The sequence below is a fragment of the Meleagris gallopavo genome, chromosome 3, assembly GCF_905368555.1.
Source record: "Meleagris gallopavo chromosome 3, MGAL_WU_HG_1.1, whole genome shotgun sequence".
NCBI lineage: Eukaryota > Metazoa > Chordata > Aves > Galliformes > Phasianidae > Meleagris > Meleagris gallopavo.
The window spans coordinates 70,074,552-70,094,627 of record NC_139406.1 but is presented as its reverse complement, the minus strand read 5'-3'; the positions used below and the strand labels follow the sequence as shown (position 1 = coordinate 70,094,627).

General features: G+C 36.7%; 1 protein-coding gene across 7 annotated transcripts in view; it reads right to left on the bottom strand.

Moving 5' to 3' along the window:
• SLC26A7 (solute carrier family 26 member 7) overlaps positions 1-20,076 on the bottom strand; it is an 85,436-nt gene that overhangs the window by 62,333 nt on the left and 3,027 nt on the right. For 3 of the 7 annotated variants that reach the window (XM_085221396.1, XM_085221397.1, XM_085221394.1), the window contains exons 2-4: positions 11,717-11,813; positions 11,593-11,623; positions 370-667 (exon numbers count right to left, since the gene is read on the bottom strand). The exons of 1 other annotated variant lie outside the window; for it this stretch is intronic. In XM_085221396.1, the coding sequence (XP_085077522.1) occupies positions 370-559 (190 nt within the window). In that variant the 5' untranslated portion in view covers positions 560-667; positions 11,593-11,623; positions 11,717-11,813. The remainder of the gene's footprint in view (positions 1-369; positions 668-11,592; positions 11,624-11,716; positions 11,814-20,076) is intronic. 3 more of the 7 variants (XM_085221395.1, XM_085221399.1, XM_085221398.1) reach the window with 3 other exon arrangements.

Sequence of the window (20,076 nt, the reverse complement as noted above, 5' to 3'; positions counted from 1 at the left end):
AAACAGGAAAACGTGGTCATGTAATTGATAAAATCTTGTATGTAATCATATGCTGTGTGAATAGAGTTAATGCCTCCTTATTTCTTGTATTAACTCTGAAAAATTGTCAAAGGATAGGATATAGAGGAAGTTTTGGTTCACAGAAAGCTATTCAAATAACACCATGTATTTCCGTCCACATTTGTATATGCATAAGATTTAAGAATTTTTCTTGTATTTTTTAGATCAAATCTGCTTTTATAGATAAGAATATAAGCTGTCTTAACCTAAATTTTAAGATAATACGAACATGATGAGGGTATAAAAGAAACCCAGATAAGTCCAGCAGGATTGAATTTCAAGATATTAGCCTCAGAAGTTTAACTGTACCTTGAGTCACCTGCTGGATGGCCAGCATCATCCCAGACACCATATCGGGAACCAGATTTTCCTTCCAATCGTAGACGGGCCCCCACTCCAAGATGGGCAGCCGCCTCATGCACCACTCCTTGATATCTTCACAGCGAACAGCCCGGATCTTCCCCCACACCGCTCTCCTTCTCCTCTCTGCCCCCGTCATCACCAAAACCCCCAAAAGAAGTTCTTTGTGCAGAAGAATGGGTGGCTGAGAAACCACCCTGATCTGGGTCGTTCTCCAGGTTTCTTCTGAGAAGTTGCAGTTCCAAGACTACAGGAAAAAAAAATTAAAAAAAAAAAAACAAAACAAAACCAACAACAAACAACACAGAAGCACTCACATTTTCTGCAGCTGTGCTCTCACTATGCTCAATAAAAGCACTTACTAAATGCCATAATTGCACAAACAGCCACGTAAAGCACTCAGAGCAAAGCTCACATTTTCAGCTCGTCTCCTCTCCTGTCAGTTTGTGGCTCTCCCCCGTCACCTCCCGCTTTATATTCGGGCAGCGCTGTGCCTTTGGCCTCAGTCCAGCGGGAACGTGAGGCACAGCGGGGCAAGCGCTCGCTGGGGACTGAGTGGTGCCGGGAGAGGTGCCGGACCTTGGGACATCTCAGGACTGCTTCAGGGTCACAGCAGAGCCAGTGCTGCACTGAGGTGAGAGATGGGGCTTAGCTCCACCAGCTCTGCTGCCTCTACGGGGCAGAACAGAGCTCAGTTCACCCAGTAATTTTTGGTCGAGAAATAACTTCTTGCACTGAACACACAGGTACAAAGTGATTAGAGCGCAGAAGAAGTCTGTCAACATACTTAAATGCTTCGTTCCATATGGAACAAGGGCACAGGGGAGCTGGAGTATCTGTCCCTCTAGATGCTCTAGGCCCCTCAGATCAAAATCAAAAATCCACTACCTGTGTGAAAGTGCCCTCCCAAACTGTCCCACAATAAGCAATAAAAATAAATATACTGTTAAATATTTTAGTTGTATTCATATAAATTAGTTTATATATTAATGTTTAGATAAAGATGAACAAAGCTGAAGTGTCATCCATTCATGATTTTGATATTCTGCTCAACACACTCATTTCAAATGAGATCTCAATTCTCATTTCAGATAAAAGCCATTTCACAGTCCCTGAAATTATAGAAAAACATTACAAGAAATTTAAAATGGCAAATAAAAATATTTGAATTTCATTTTTAGTCTATTAACTCAATCTCCTGATATTCTGAAGCTTGGCTCAATTTTTTAATTGCTGCTATTGGTGGTTCTGAAACAAAGCACCAATTTTGGAAATATTTAATTATACATTTAACTTTTCAGATTTAATCAGAGCTTAATATAACTTAATTAGTCTCCTGAATATTACCAAAATGGTTTCTTATAATATATACTACATTTTTTTTATGCTCCACTTCAGTTTTTCTTATTCTGAATCTTATTATATCTCCCATATTGTATTAGTACAGATCACAGATAATAGATGTTTTTTTCTAACATGCTAAAGCTTTGTTTAGTTAGTTCATGATTTCATGATAAGAAATTTTCTTCTCAATCATATTACCAGCATGCCTAATGATACTGCAAAAAATATAACATAAAATATTACCAAAAAAAAATAAAGAAAAAAAAGTAGAATCTTAAAATTAATTTTATAAATTTTGAAAAGAAATGGTTGCAGTCACACAAGTGTTTCAAAAACCACAATTTGTATTCAAATAAAAAAAGAGAAAAAGAAAAAAAGAGAGAAAGCACAAGGTAAATGCACCACAAATCATTCTACTGTGTCACTCATGTGGTGTGTGCTGCTGTATCACGCAAAAGTGGAAAAAAGTGGTTTATGAAAACACAAACAGATTACTTCTGCCAAAGCTTCGATGTAGGAATATTCCAGTGTACCTATTCTCTGCCCTGCTCATCCTTTAATTGTGTACATCCTTTAAAGAGCAGATGAAACACCAGCACTGGTTTGTTTTACTGAACAAAAATGCATGTGAATACATTTCTACACATAGATATGTATGTACAAAATGTGAGTACTGATATAAGATGGACTAATCCTAATTTAATAAAAATCATGGTTCACTGGGAGCTATGAATGAGTATTCCAAAACAGGCAGGAAAATACCACATTATGAAAGCAAAGATTCATGATTCGAGATTGTAATTCCTAATCTTTGGATTTCTCATGTCAAATGCTGAAGCTGTTTAGGAGTCTGAAATTGAGATTTTTCCACCTGGTATTTGCAGAGTCAGTAAATTTGGACAGTTTTGTCAATCCCAGATTGATATCTGAACTCCTAGAATTAGCCGTGTCAATAGACTTTTGTCCACCTCCAGTAACAAGGGATGGTTTCTCTCTCTGTGGCTGTGTGCATGCATGAATGCAAACATCTTACAGCTAATGCTTGAAAATAAACACTACTAGTTGGACACAGACAGAATTGCACATGCAAAGTCCTTGAGACGTCCATGCTGGTGTGATACTTGTGTGGAAATTTGATTTTACTCCAGCAATTGCTTTGATGAGTAAAAGACATATTGAAGAATCATTAAATCTGAAGTTGATCAACATCACCGCCAGTCATGGAAGACATTGTTCCTCACTGTAACTTTGTAATTAATTAACTGTTCATAACAATGCCACAAAGCAATACATCATTTGCAACAGCGCAGACAAAGAAATCAAATTTTTAAAGGGATGGCGGATGCACAGGTGCACAAAACAGAAAACCTCTTTACTACAAAGTAGTGCAACCTTAAGGAATCATCAACAAACTCATCAGTTCTTTTGTAAAACACAGTACCCTAACTGAAACATGTACTGTACCATACCAAATAAAAATTTTCACACCAGGTGGCTTTCATTAACCTATAAACCTGTGATCTATAAGCCCCTAAAGTACACAAACATGTCATTCTTTAAACTGTATTACAATGTCTACTAGGACTGTGAGAGCCTCCCCTTTCTGAAACAGGTGCATAAAACACAGTTTTATGGAATACTAAAGAATAAGCATCTTTCATTTTATGCATTTAAGTCAGTGTGTTTATGTAAAAATTTGTAAGGCTGGATTGCTTACAGCTAGCTTCTTTGATGGTCTTCAATAGCTAACACCTGTTTTCAAGTTACTAGATAATTATTTTTTCTGGAAAATACACAGTAGTATTATTCTAATAGTGGATATACATAGAGGACTGAGAAAATAACTACATAAATTGAAATTTACAATACAGTTAATATAAAAGGAAAAAAAAATTGCACTACAAGTTTGATAGTCTTCTCACGCTTGCTTTAAAATAGTTTCACTGAAAAATGGGGTACATTCTGCAAGGACAACCTGAATTTTTATCATTCATTGGCTATTTACACACATGATGGATACATGGAGTTAGGAGGTTTGATCTTACGGCTCTGACCTCAGAGGATAAAAAAAAAATCTAACCTAAAAACAAAAAAACAAAACAAAACAAACAAACAAAAACAAAACCAAAAAATTCAGGCATCCCACTTCATATGGAAGCAGGCTTTGTAGGAAATCACTTAACTTTTGCTCAAGAAATGCTTTTAGTCTTCACATAAACTAGCAGGAAAATTCAACTATGAATATGTTTACATGTCCTTCAGAGGTCTTTGTACCTTAGTGCTATGATGGAAATGATGTGACTTGCTCTTTTTAATTTTTCTCAGGAAAATAATTCGCTCACTGAATATCTGCCAAGATTAAACCAATTGGACTTTGGGCTAACTAAACCTATGCTTCTGCTGATTAACATCATTTGCTCCCTAAGAACATCTTGTGCATCCAAGTCACTTCCCCATATTCTCTCATCTACTGTCATTGGGCAAGTGAAAGTACATGCTGTGAGTAATCAAAAACACATAATGACTGAGGCCTCCTCACCTTTTCTTCAGCAGTGAACCAAATTTCCATTCATTCTTGTCCTCTATCCTATTCTAAAATCTCATTTTGATACTGCTGTCCTTCTATCATATTCAGACAAAAATGGACAAAGCATTCAGAGAATGCCAGAAAGACTTAAGAATAAAAGATGGGTAAAAATCTTGGGTATACAAACATTGTTTCATTAAGAAAGCTAGCAAAAATTCCAAGAGAAATCATATTAAAATCTTCAAAGTATGTTTGACCATAATAAGAATGGAAGTCATATTTAAAACACAGTAGTATGTATGAGTTTAGACCATTCAAACTACAACTATTATATGATACAAGCTCTTGAAGTGTCTGGGAAAGTTCTGAAAAACAGAACAAGACTAAAGTAGTAAAAGACATCTGCATCTTCAGAAATGCATTCCTGGACTTTGAGCATTTATTAAAAAAAAAATAACAAAACAACCAGCAAGTTATCAACCGCATGTTACATAAAATATTAAACGGGGCTGCAGAAGCTGCATCCCTTTCAGTATCCCAGTCATTACCAATGAAATTTAAGAAACTTCACCTCTAAGATTTTGGTGTCAAAACAAAACATGTCTTTGTTCATGTTTTGGACTTCATGAAGTCCAAAGCTTCCCAATGCATCTTTCAAAATCAGACAAGATGCTTTTATTTGCAGTTAAGAATACTCCTGACTTCAAATACTTAAACGTAGGTATCGACTGAAAAAGATAAGATCCTAGCCTTCTACACTAAAAATAATATGACTATGACTAAGCCAAATCCTGATCCCTTCATCATGCAGCACACTCAGGAGACACGGTGGCTTGACACAGTGTGAGGAACCGGAGTTATTACAAGATAAAGGCAAACCTCCAGCCATACAGAAGCCGGGTCCTGACCCACACGGCTTGGGCTCAGCTTTAGGATCTTGTCTAGAAATGGGTTTTCAGTGCTCTCTAATTATGCCATACTATACAAAGCTGTATGAAGCAACACTGACATCCAGTGTCTTTGTTCGGTATTTTTCTTCTATTTTCGCAAGACTCGAGAGCGCTAGCTAGACCAAATTGTTTCACTACATGATGGTTTTTGAACTGTGTAACTTTAAGTGTACAGCTTAATAATGCAGTATGGTAAAAATCACAGCAATAGAAGTATTATACATCACATTTAAAATAAATTTACCGGTCAGAAATTAAAGACCGGGGATAAATTAGCAAGTACTGAAACAGGAGCTCCTAGTGCTGAGGCATAGTCTGCTCTCAGTGAGTCTAATAAATGAAAAATGCAAGCACAGAACAGGCAGATAATTTTACAGTGTGACCATTCTCTTAAATTCCACTTCTGCTCTGTTACAACTGTCTGCTAATAACGTGCTACGCAGCTGCTAACGAAGAAAAAAAAATAGTATGAATGTGAAGTGATACTGAATTATTTTAGAACGTCTAAAATATGAGCATGAAACATTTAACAGTGCTTGTCTCTTATAGAAAACTATATTTTCTTTCTGTAAAGAAAATCTCACTTTTTTCTTCTCCCTTAAGATTGCATCTAGCAGCATTGGAAGGTAAACTTTCCTTCAAAATAGTAAAAAATGGTTATTATTATTATTTTTTTTTAAGGTAGGGGTAAAATTACTGACTGAATGGAACACTGATTTTTGTGAACTCCCACATTTGAGAACTTGTCTTTGTAGCCAAAATACACAAATTTGTATATGCACTGACACACATCAAAAACAAGCATTTTGTGGTAACCCCTAATCTTGACACTGTAGGACACAATAACAAAAAAAAAAAAAGAAAAAGCAAGTTGATAAAAACCTTAAGTCATAAATGTTTTGTTATTATTTTGCCTATCAAAATGTTCAGACAGAATGCATAAACCAGATTTCCTGATTTCTGGTTGCACAAACCAACCTATAAGACTGAAAAGGCCAGATGCTTTTCAGCAGCGTGCGCTGTTAGGACAAGGGGAAATGGCCACAAAGTGAAACATAGGAAGTTCCACACAAACATGTGTAAGAACCTCTTCACAGTGCGGGTGATGGAGCACTGGAACAGGCTGCTCCAGGGAGGTTCTGGAGTCTCCTTCTCTGGAGATATTCAAAACCCACCTGGATGCCTACCTGTGCAGCCTGGTCTAGGGAGCCTACTTTGCAGTGGGGTTGGACTCGATGCTTGCTAGAGGTCCCTTCCAGCCCCTACAAGTCTGTGATTCTGTGAGGCCACACAACAGATGGAGAACACTTCAGATTTGGACGCAAACAACCCCAGGTTCAAACACTCTCTTTTCAACTTCAAACTTTGCTGGCTGGCTGGCTGGCTGTGGGCAGAGGCTTACCAGCTCCTGTTCTAGACTTGAACTCCAGAGAACGAGATTCGAAACCTCTGCTCACTACAAATATTATTCCATTTAAGATCACTGGGTGCTGAGCATTTAAACTTCTTGAAGAAGTATCCATCCAGAAGTATGTGACATTTGTCCTGGGTTCTGGCCTACCCCCTTGATGTCTGTGGGACATCAAGGCACTGATGCATTGGGAAGACCAAATTCAAACTCCTGTGACAGGGCTTGCTGGAACCAGGGTTCAGCAGCCTTGGCAGCTAGATAAGCAGCAGATAGGCCTAAAATGTAACTGTTCATACAGTACTACACACTGTTCCCAAGCCTTCAAAGGACTTGTACATCCAGTTACTTTTTACCTGAGTAAATACAGTGTTCTCATTCATTACAAAACATTTGTGTTCACTGACTCAGAAAAGACTTATCTGGGAACAACTATCATGAAACAAGCATTCCTGAAGAATATTATCTCCAGATATCCTTAGTGTCATAGACTCATTTACGGGAGGAAGGCCTTCCATAGACCAGCTAATCAAAATACTTCTTCAAATATGGGATAATTGCAACATCAGATCAAGTTGCTCAGGACCTTGCTCAGGAATGCTTTGAAAACCTCCAAGGATGGATCTTTTTCTAATTAACCTCCCACTGCATTTGGTATGGACCAAATCAACCAATAGCATATGTTAATTCCAAACCATCAGACACAAAAAGTTTAATAAAGGACAATAGAACAAATTTCACTTTTGGTCTTGGATCCTCAGCAATGTGTGACTAAGAAGGGCCACACTCAGTGCCACAGTCACTGTGAACTTGTGGGCATGCTAAAACCAGGAAAACCTTAACTGCCATTAGGATTATGAACAAACAGATCAATAAAATGAATTTCACAGAAGAGGAAAAGAATACTGAAATGTGACATCACTGCTCTTTTGCTTCAAAAATAGTGCAGAAAGATTCACTTTCCTGTTGCATCCTCAGAATTACCATTTCTTCCCCAAAAGACACATTAAATTAAATAGCGTGATCAATGCAGAAACTTTTTCCTCTCTTTACCTCTCTGCTCCGAGTGCTACACTGTCTTATAACAGAGGAATGGACTATTAAATTGAATATTATCCCAATTTTTGAAGCCTTCTTCAGAAGTAAATCTTTGCTCTGATAGTGTTACAGATAAGTTACTGCTTAACAACCAACAATACTTTACCACTGGATGCTTCAGCATATGGAATCCCTTATTTTGCATTCTATGATAATCTTATCACACTCCTTTTTCTCTGCGTGAAAGCCTCTAAATGTCTCCTTTTTACCCACCTTTACTTTACAGTGTGCCACTGCTACACATTTTACAGAGATATGATTCAGTCCAAGTGTTAGTTACAAAAACTGTCAGCTTTACAGTCCACAGACTTTATTCTTTGGGTTAGTTTTATCCAGCTGAAATAGAAACTCAATCACTTAACTGAAGAAACTGTTTATATATAAAGCAGTGTATTAATCCAGTGCTGTAGGCTGTCATTATATAAATCACGATTGTAATAGATTTTATAACTAATGACAAAAATATGGCCATTCAAAAAGGAAAGGCTATAAAGGGTAGTAATTAAAATTTAGATTAATTAAGCAGCTAACATCTTATTGCCTTCTGAGACAGTAAGCCAGTGGAATTCTAAAGTGACAACCAGATTAATTCACTGAAAGTAAGGAACAGCTAAGACAATTCCCCCAGAAAAGAAAGATCTAAAAGTATTAACACATTCATATAATGCTTGGTTTTCTCACAGCAATTCAAAATGTCTTAAAATGTATTTTATGAGACTACTATCTTGTAATCTGCATACTTTACAAAAATGTTTCACATGAAGAATGTACTGTTCACATTACATTTTAAAAAATTGTTTCACTTTCAAGCATGAGTCCAAAAAATGCTTTCCCTTCCATAATTTGTTTACTTAAAAATGTACATCAAGTACATATGAAAACACAACATATTGTGTTCTAAGCTATTCCAGGGGCCAAGAAGTTAGAGAAGACTAAAACTGCTGTGTTAATAATATTCTGTAACATCAGCTTTTCCCGATTCTAAATACAAACTGGAAAGATATATGTATTCATAAGAATATTATTTTTCTAAATATTTTAGCTATGAAAGAGGACAGTAGCCTCAGAAAATTCATACAACAAAGAGTTGTTATGAATATCTTGCTTCAATAAAAAATCTCAGCCTTGCTTGTGACTTAGTAAACTACACACATAAAATAATTTGGTTTGATATGAAGTATTTTAAACTACTCCATAGGTGTGCCCACAGCTATAAAAAATAATTACAAGTGCTAATGGTTAAGAAATAAGTCAGAGTAAGCCACCAGGTGTACTTGCCAACTGCCAAGAAGCCAGGAGCCTTGCTGCTACCTCTCCAGCACTTTCTTCCCAAGTGTTGGGAACAAAACCAGTGCAGACTCTGAGCAGTCATCCAGCACACAGTGACTCTGCGTGCCAGGTCCTTAACAAGCCATGACTTATTCAGGGACTACATACACACAACTCCATATACTTTGTTTGAAGTTTCCAGTATACAAATGTATATTCCCTCATTCCAAATTTTAAATTTGCTTTGAAAATACAGAATGAGATGAGAACACAACCAAATGCATGTGCTTACCCATTTTATGCCACTAGGTACCTTTTATGCAACCAAGTATATGAGAAAAACTTGGACTCTATCATTTGGGCATTTTTGCTCCTGTTTTCAGTGCCCTATATTTACAGCAGAAAAATCTATTGTAGATCACCTTGAGCAATGCATACTGTCCTTGTACCTCTGTTTTATGTGTTTATTAAGATGTAATTCTATTCACTTATTATGTGAGTACAAAGATTGCATATATGAATCATAAAATGATATAATAATAGAACGGCTTAAGTTAGAGAATGAAGAAATGCTTGTTTTGCTGCTTTCTTAACTATCTGCTGTTTCACAGATTAGACAATTTAAAATTAGACACAGTTCTTTCCTGGAATGGACAAAGCAATTTTGTAATCAAGTCAGTTATCTATGGTTTGAATTGTTACAGCTACATCTTAGGTGCAATATAGTGCCCTGAGTAGGTAGGTGTAACTCTGGACTCTGTCCTAGAAGAGATGAGCCAAAACTCTCAGTGAAAAGGACAGAGAGGGGGATTAAAAATAAATAAACTTAAAATATGACTAGTTCTAGAGAACATAGCTTCATCTCATATATAGTACGTATAGCTTCTCCTAGGTATATGAAAATGGTAGCGATTAGAGAGTGGAGTACAGCTGGTGAGGATCACAGAATCACAGGGACCTTTGGAGATCACTGGGTCCAATTCCCTCTTACAGCAGTTCCCTAAAATAGGTCGCACAGGTAAGCATCCAGATGGGTCTTCAATATCTCCAGAGAAGGAGACTCCACAACCTCCCTGGGCAGCCTGTTCCAGTGCTCTGTCACCCTCACTGTGAAGAAGTTCTTCCTGATATTTATGTGGAACATCTACTTTCCATTTTTTTGGCAGTTGCCCCCTGTTCTTATCTACCGAAAAGAGTCTGGCCTTATCCAACTGTTTCCCACATTTTAGATATTTATAAATATTGATCCATCATCTCTCAGCCTTCTCTTTTCTAGGCGGAACATACCCAGGTCCCTCAACCTTTCCTCATATGGGAGATGCTCCAGGCCCTCATCATCTTTGTCACCATTGGCTGCATGCTTAGTGTGGCTGTGGCATACATGTTAAACCTCACTTGGGAGAGTGGGGAGAAAGGATATGACCTGTGGTCATCTACAGTCCATTAAAAGAGACAGTTAATACGTTATTATCTGACAGAATTTTGTGCATTTTAACTAAGTCATGATTTTAAGATGTTTGAAATGTGCTTGTCACGGCAAGAGAAATCCATCACATGCTTCACAACTGTTGCAGGACTACAGTCGTTTTTCTTAATAATCAGTATTAGCCCCAGTTATTAAGAAATTGTCATCCCTCTCTTGCTAAGGCAAGACAGCACAGACAGCTGAGACTATTCTGCGCCCAGACAGAAATACACTAATTCATTTTATGTACATTTTCCAAATGCACTTTTCAAAGTAATCAGGAAGACTGTGCTTTTCAGTGTATTTGCATCAAAAATTTTTGATATAAACTTTTAAGTCATCTCCTCAGTCTCATTTTCTGTAATCCCATGACCAGTGGGAACACTAAACCTATGTCTTGCTGGAGTGAAAAAAACGTCCAAGGGACTAAACTAGTTTTTGTAGCAGTTATGGAAAGATTTCTGCAGACCCCAGTGATTGCTTAATTGACTGTGGAGTGCTTTGTTAAATAAAAAATGCACTTGAGCATATGGCAGGATAGTTTGCTGATTCAGATGCTCAGCAGTTGCTTTTGTTTAGTTCCTTATTTTCTTAAACGACACAAACCACTTTCTTCTATCTTTTCCCCTCATATTTCTACTTTTGAAGTTTCAGTTTTTTAGATCCTACGTTGATTTTGTTTTCTATCCCACTGATTTGCAGCTCATTTTCTTCTTCCAGAAGAGAATGCTCTCTCATGCTCCATACAGACATTTTCCTTCCACCTTATTAAAACCTCTCTCATGCACTCAAATGTGCTGATGGGATGGGATTTTCACTGATTATTTACTGATTTTTCTTCCCACAGGTCAGTTGTTCAGTTTCCTGCTTTGGAATTATTTCCCTCCAATGAATCTTTCTTTGCCCTACAGAAATGTACAGTGTTTGTAACTAAGAAGTTAGGCAGAACAGTGCCTCAGAGAGTGCATATATAGCACATATTTGTTGCTTTGAGCTGTAATTACTTCAAGTTCATTTTGCCAAACCTGGAACTGCAATAGGATTTCTGTGGGGAGAGGAGAGGCTTTCTCCAAGATACAATTACCTAAAAAAAATCTTGTTTAAAACATACCTTGGGACAATTTCTGCAGAAAACCTGGTATCTGTAGTGAGAGAAACACAGATTAATTCAGTGCCTTCTCACTTCAAAGAGATATGGTGAGAGATTCAAACATTTTGAATGAGCAATATGATACCTTTGTGAGGTGACATCAGTTTGTCATCTTCAGCTAAAACTTTAGTCTTCACGGGCCAAAGTTGTGATCTTCTATTACAATGGATGGAAGGAGCCCTCTGGATTAAAGAAGCAAATGTTACAGAAAAGTTGATAACAAGGAAAAATGATGGCATGTTCTATAGACTTTCATTTATACAGTCGGTAAAGAACAAAAGTGAAGTGAAGGGAACCAATATCGATAGACCGAAGATTTGGGAGCTCTGAGACCACAGCTTTGATTTTCAGCTCTTCCTTTCTTTCACCTCCTGTTTCAGGCCATCTCAGACCTCAGTGTCTGATAAATGAGGACCTTGTCTACCAGCAATTACTTACTTTATTTGCATATATAATTAATATTTGCCTCCTTTTTATTGCCTAATTAGCATTTATGCAGTGGTTTTTAAAGCGTGTTATTTAAAGAGCCAACAGCTTAAATCAATGTCATGTAACATACTATAAACCTGATGCTGGAACGAAGCTGTTTTTGAAAATGAAAATGAGATAAACAGTATGAACTACAGTACCTACATTCAACAACAAAGCCTGCACCAGACAGAATTTTTTTTTTAAATCCAAATTATAGAGAACTTTTAAAGTTCTACAAATTCTACATGTATATATATTTTCCTGCATATGGGCATGCATTCCTACAAATTCTCTGCAGCAGTCCGCACAGACATTTACTCTGGGACAGGACCTGTGTGTAACTTAGTAATATATTTTTTTCCTTGTCACAAATGGATTTTGACTTATACCCTACACAAAGGAAAGACACTACACAGATTAGGTGAACTACATAGATTAGGCGCACACAAAATATAAAATTGGTATAGGTTCTCTTTAAATTTTTGAAATAATTGATCTTCATGTCATGCCTTATGCTACCTCCTAGACTAGTCAGGTGTATGAAAGTGTTCTGGCTCAAGCTTTTAGATATCTATAATAGCAGTAGTCATTAGTGAAGTAAATTCAAAGTAGTTTTGGAGCTGAAGAAGACTAAAAAGCACAACTCTGAGTTCAGGCACATGGAGAATCTTACTGACACCACTGACGATTTATGTACTCAACATTAGGGATCTGTTTCCTGAATCGACTCTATCTGTGTACTATCATGATTATTTCCAAAGGGTGTGAGATGACAAACAGTTGTAATGCAAGGGAATGAGAAATAACACAAATAAATTGATTTTTATCAAAAAAGAAAGTAAGAATATTTTTTTCTCCCACATGAAAACATCCATTGGAATTAAAACAATGAGTATAGGTACAGAATTTCTAAAGATAAAACAATTAACATTTTTTCAATGTTTCCTATAAGGGATATTAACCTCCTATAGAAGTTCCAGGAAAAAAAAAAAAAACAAAAAAAACCAACACAACAAAAAGCAATAAAACCACAAAACCTCTAAACATTTCAAACTTGATCGATTTGCCTCATTTTTTTCCCTTTATTTCTTCATTTTCTTCTCTATCAAGACATCTATGCACCAAAATCTAAAAGGCTGTTTATAAATGTATGAAAAGGAGGATTTGTAATGGAAATGGCAAAATATATTACAGGTAACATGTGAACCCAAAGTCTGTAAACAGAAAACCATTAATCAGGATATCACATTAAAGTACATGGATCACAAGAAGAAGCCAATCAAAAAGTAATCATATTTCAATTGTTTACAGCTTACCCAATAAAACCCTGAATAATGGTTAAGAAATGTCATCCACTTGATCTATGCGTTGCTGAAGTTCCAACAGCCAAAACCACCACTGTTACACAGTTACAAGGAATAATTATATATATGGATAGATTACTACTTTGGAATTCATTTTCTCTCCATCTGGTGTACATCGTATTTTGACCACAAATTAGGTACTATGCTCGGAAACTAATTAACAATCATTGTAAACAATACCAAAGAGAGCAGTCTGATTTATATACTGAGCATATTCCTTCCTTGCTTTGTGCAGCAGGAGCAGCAAAGACTATGCCAGACTGGAGCATAGCAAAGACCTTGTAGGCAGCAGGTGTACATTTTCAACTATTTTAATTTTCTTCTCATAGTAAGAGTGAATAAGGAAAAAAATTTTAAATGTAGAATCTTCTGATATTTTATGTACTTTTTAAGAAAAGCTGTAGCATCGTTATTTTGAAATCACTTTCCATTATTTTTTACCATAGATGCTGCTGAATTCTTATTCTGTCAAACACTCTGTAAATACTGTTAGCTTTTTAAAGCAGATTACAAGGCACAAAAGCACAATTTAAACTCAGATTTTGTTTTTAAGACATTTAAACCATTTAAAGATCACAAGGACAGAGGTCACTGCTAGCTTCTGGGTAATATTCAACACAGTGGTAATATTTGGTACTGTTATATTCTTATACTTCATATTTCAGAATTCAATACCTCAGAACAGAAGGTAGTATTACAAGATATTAAGGAATTTGCTTCTCTAAACCATCTAAATGAACAATATATAAAGTACTGGCAGCCAATGGCTGTACTTCATGTCCAGAGCTTTGAGATAGCCACTGCCTTGTTCAGAATGATCTGGAATTAGTTTCTGAACATTTATTTATTATGCAGCTGCTGATGGTGACTCTGTAATTCTGATGGTTTTATAGTTAAAGCAGGAAATCTGCCTCAAAAAATAACGTCTCCATATTTGAAAAGTTTGTATCTGCAATATACAGAATTTTTCTGAGATCACAGAAGCAACTTAGATTATGTTTTAATTTAGGAAGCAGGAATTAATGTATCATTGCAAGGCAGCATGACAGGCCTGGCTGGACTGGACTCTATGGAAAATTTCTGCTCCAATAAATAGTCTAAAGGCTGAAAATGAAATTTCACCTTGCATCCTCAGTGACCATACCACGTCATTTTTAACTCATTCGCTGGGACTTTGGGACTGCTCAAAGTAACTGAGCAAAGTTAGGAGGAGGGATCACTTCAAAAAATGCAGCCAATGGCACCATGGGTAAGGCTACTTCCGTTCTTCTGCATAGCCAGAGTTTCTGTACTATATCCTAGAAGTCTATGATCCCCACAGACCAGTAAAAATCCTCATGCTGCAGTCTTTAATGTACTTACATGCCTTCTATAAAACAGGTCACCTTCAACTGGCTCTAAATAGATCGAATTTTCCAAGGTGTTAACCATCTTCAGCCCTCCCTGCCAACACCCACACCAGGATGCAAAGCATTCATTATCTAATGTCTCCAGATGCTTTGTAAGCCTATAAATCATTGAACAGAATGTACTGTAAGGCCTCATTTGATTAGGCAGATGTATAAGAAGCCAACCAAAGTCCTCCAATGAAAAGCATCTAAGTCCGCTTATTGGCAGTTGGACTGGGTGATCTTAGTAATCTTCCAACCTTTATGATTCCATGATTAATCCAGGATCCTCCAATTGAGCTTTAAATTCAGAAATTTCTGCTACTCCTTTAAAATCCACTTACTTCCAAAGAAACTACGTTCATGCTGGATGGACATGCACAGGATCTCCTTTTTCTCAGTACTGTGCAACCAAACGCTTCCTACAGAATTACAATTCCAGCTCAATTTCCCAAGCGATGTACACAATTAACCCAATTCCATTTTCTTTTATACTATTCATCATACCACAGGCAAATCATTTAACCTGTGACCTTATCTACCATAGCAAAGCAGTGGTCTGTGTAACTAACACCAAGATGCACCTGTGCTCACCTGATAGCACAGAAAGAGCAACCATAAATCACAACTTCTCATAAAAATTAAGTTTGTGTAAGAGCACATCCTTTACAACTCAGTGATGAACAAAAACTAAGAGGAGATAGAACAGGAGCTATCAAATCAAGCTTTTGTTTTGAAGTGATTTATTTCCCTGTATTCATTGGCATACATGGAGAAGTGTCATTGAGCTTAAGTGGCTGCGTGCCCATGACTGAGAAGCCAACCATGTCCTGTTGGAAATCTTTGACTAAGACACTGCTCCAAATTCTTAGGGAATGTCAAGCAGCAGCAACAAAGAACAATAATAATAAAGACAGATGGATTGTATTTCCCTCTAAATTTTTAGTTTGATTTAAATGAAGCTACTCATCTGATTTCCACTATGGAATGCTTAAAAATTAGTGAGCTGACAAGACTGTCTCGCACTGCTACAGAAACAGTTACGAAGGCCAAACTGAAAAAAAAAACAATATTGCTAACAGATGAAATATAACCATCTGGTTTTACTGTGAAGTATTTGAAGGCATCCTGATAAGTATAAAAATCCTGTCTATCTGATCAAAATAATAATTATTATCTTCTAACATAACTCTATCTGAGGTAGACAATTGAGCAATTTGATTTTTCTTTTATTACAAAGATCCTCAGTTCCTATCACCTCTACGCTTGCATTAGATCAGTAAAAATATCAAGAAAAACAACTAAACAAGAATGCCCTATCAGAAATGCTATAAAAGGAAACAACAAAACTACAAAATAAAATAATATAAAGAAACAAACAATGAGGTTCTCCTTTGCTGAAGATTTCAGGGCTAGAGGCATTTCTTAATGTAAAATGTCACCAAATTCCAATATATCTCTGCAAATCTCTTTCTGTCCAAAGACGTGGTGGATACCCTATCCCTGGTGACACTCAAGGCCAGGCTGGATGGGACTCAGAGCAACCTGATCTAGCTGTAGATGCCCTTGTTCATTGCAGTAGAGTAGGACCAGATGCCCTTTAAAGGTTCCTTCCAACTCAAATGATTATATAAAATAAAATAAAGCAAAACACTGTTTTTACTACTATGAAATAACTGAAACTTGTTTTATTCGAACATGTTCACAGCAGGAGAAATCACAGCTAAAAATACGGAAATTCATTTTGTCTGTTAGCACTTAAATATATGGCAATAATATGCATATATTAAGCCGGGTCTAGCACAACTACCAAGCTTAGCTGCTTTTCACTGACTTTATTATGTCCAACCTGGTGAGGTAATTTTGGCTGGCATGTTATAAATCACTGGCAAGATTAACAACGATACACATTAAGATGATATATGTTTTATTGCTGCTCAGCTAAACATGTCAGCTAAAGTAATTACGGCTATGAAGCTGCATTTATTTTTCCATTGTGTGATCCTTTAAGTCACTCACATTTGAGATGAGGAATATTCACTTCAGTCTCTTTCAAAAGCAGTTATTAACAGCATTACATCATTTAAGACAGAGCTGAAAGTTCATTACCCAACACACAAGTCCTAAATTCTATGACTTTAAGAGGATCTAGGGAAAAGTTAGGATTATCAGCACTGGAGAATGTAAATATGTCTAAAAGTGTGTCTTGGGGAATGTATGGCTGCAGGAGATGGCAAAGGAATTTAGGACCTTCAATTTCAAGTTGCTCTTTTCATTACTTACTCAGTGAGTAATAATTGAGAGCTGTAAAAACAAACTGTTTGGTATTCGCTCCCTGGTCTCAATCCAGATACTTATGGATGAAGCCCAGGTTTTTAAATATTCATTGCATGGTGGGAACCCTTACTGGCAGCTGCAGAAGCATTAAACACTGACTGCACAGAGAAATTGTTACCTACTCTAGGATAGGGAAGTTCTTTCAAAGGAGATGCAAGTCATGTTGAATGTCTAATGATTGATATAGTTTAGGTCTGAATAGCCACTGATTTATTCAATGCTACGTAACAAAATCTTCCAGAAATGCTCCATAATTGTTGGGGCTGGAGTTCCATGAAATACATAGACTCGGGGCAAATTGCAAAAGGACAAGGCATTATCTAAGTGAGACAGCTAATGCTGTGTGACAAAGCACATTACTGCAGTCCAGCCCTGCCTTATGCAACATTCATTACTGAGGTGCAAGTAGTAGATAACGCTTTAATAAGATGTGCAGCTGCTGCTAAACTGGAGAGAGATGCTATAAGAAAGAGATCTTTGGAAATACAAATGGAAAATAACAAACTGAAAATGAAGTGGAAAATGAAGTGTGAGATTATCACTACCTGCACAAACGTGGCAAGTACACCTCTTTGCATGGGATGTGCTCCCAGGTGAGAGCTATGGGAGCCTCAGGTAAGGACTGAGGGCAAACAAGGGAACTTCTTAGCTAACAACATCTACTGTTCCCAGCCCCATTAAAAAGAGGTGACAAGACAGCACTATAATCCTTAACAGTTTTCCAGTAAAAAGATTTATCTGAAAAGACTGAAGTATAAGAGTTCATTAAAGAATGGAAAGGTTAGGGATAAGAACAGACTGAATGTAAGACCTGTCTAAAAGAATCAGCATCAGACTATTTTGTCCAATTGAGCACAACACACCAGTATCAGAAATAACCTGAAGAGCCAGGAATATCTCTCAAGCTGTTCCAGTCTGTCAGTTGGTTCTATGAATTCAAGACAGTAAGCAAGCAGAAAACCCCAATTAACCCCTTCCTTCACTATGGCCTAGGAAACAGAATCCAGACAAGCAGTAAAATTCAACACAAACTGAGGAAACCTTCAGCTGAAGAACTTCTTAGAAGTGTAGTCCCATTGACCAGCTGGGCCACGGGAAAATGGGAACTGCAATCAGAAACACACAGAACAGGCGCTTTTCCTGTCTGGACCTAAAAAGTTGTCAGGATCCTTTCCTCCTCTTTATTTTTCACATGCAGAATGTGGCTCATAAAGTGGAAGAGTAACCTGATCTATCTGGCAGTAGTGCTGCTCTGATCTGGATGTTCAACTGGAGGGCCTCTGGAGATCTCTTCAAAAATGAAATATTTCCTGATTCTCGCAAACTATACATTAGAACTGAATGTAACTATGAAATTTGTGCTTCACAGTTATTTATCTGTTTTGTATTGGATTTTAGAGAAGTGCGATTTTGGCATTTAGAAAATCAGCTGTTACAAGTACTTGAGCAGTAAGCTCACTCTTATCATAACATAGATGTTACTAAGGCCACTGATAAGCCTTATAAGAATTTTTTGCCCATTTTCAATAACTATATTCTAACTCCACTCCACCTCACTTTTTATGTTCTTTTTAAACAGATTATTAACTTTTAGAGATAAAAAGTAAAGTAGAATTAATACACGTCACTTATCTTGGTGTACAGTCCTTCAAATATTTGGTAAAATATCCTTGTGGACACTCACTGAGTGAAGAAAATGTTATATGCATTAATCTTATGTGCTCAGCACTGTTTCCAGAGCTATGCTTGAGTACTAGTCTTTTGCTTTAGAAAAAGGCAAAAACAGACAGAATGTAGATTTTCTTATATGCCCATGGGAAGATGAGGGGCATTTATGTTTCAAATTACTTTTTCCTAAATTGAAACATAAATGTATAACTATAGGTTATCTATTCCCAGACTTCTATATTCCAAAACCAAACATTTGTAAGATGTACTATGCGCAGAATCAGAATTACAATTGCTCCTATAATTCTTAAGCCTCTTCCATCAAGGTTTACTGACAGTTTTATTCCTGACATACTTAATTTGTATGGTGCTTTAATTAATAATCTGCCAAGTTTCATTTTAAAAATTGGAAGAAATAATTATTTCTCTGCTAAGAGAGTACACTATTGAACTGCTCTGTTATATACCCTGAAACAGTTCCAGTTAGCAAAATTTAAGTACATCTAAAAATAAGTCAAACAGAAGACGTTTTAATGAGTTAATGTCAGGTACTCTGATCTTACTTTGCATCTTCAATGGGCTGCTTCTGATGGTTTCTAACTCTTCTGCAAGCTGTCACTCAAGTGACAAGATTAATCTAGTAGAGCAAATGAGGATTGGCTGTCTGATTAAAATATGTGAACTACTTATTAGAAGCTTTAGGGGACTATGTGCTCCTAAATTTTTTGCAAAGGAAGAGGAGCTCTAGCTTAGCATACTGCATAGAACCACTGCCCTTATTTCTTTATGCTTTTACTTCGTGGATCAACTGTTCTATTTCTCATGCTTCTACTTCCTTCAATTGCTTTTCAATTTGTAAAAGAGTCGATGTTAACTGAAACAGCCAAACTGCTCAATTATTGATATTAGCAGTTGCAAACTTTTTTTCTGTTGAAATAAAAGAAGGAATAAAAGGGACTGAGAGTAACTCACTGCCTTAGAAACAGCCAATCAGTATCATTCTGAATGAACAAGTTTGTCCTCTTTAGATTACAATGAGGTAATTAACATATTCCTTTTGCTATAACTAAAGTCACTAGAACCCAGTTATTTGGAAGAAACCTTCAGTAATGCAAAATGCTTTGAGGAACTCCAGATTATCCTCTTCACTCATGTTGTTCTGTGGTGTTTCTTCTGGTGATACTCTTGTGATAAGCAGGAAGTCAGGCACAATCAGA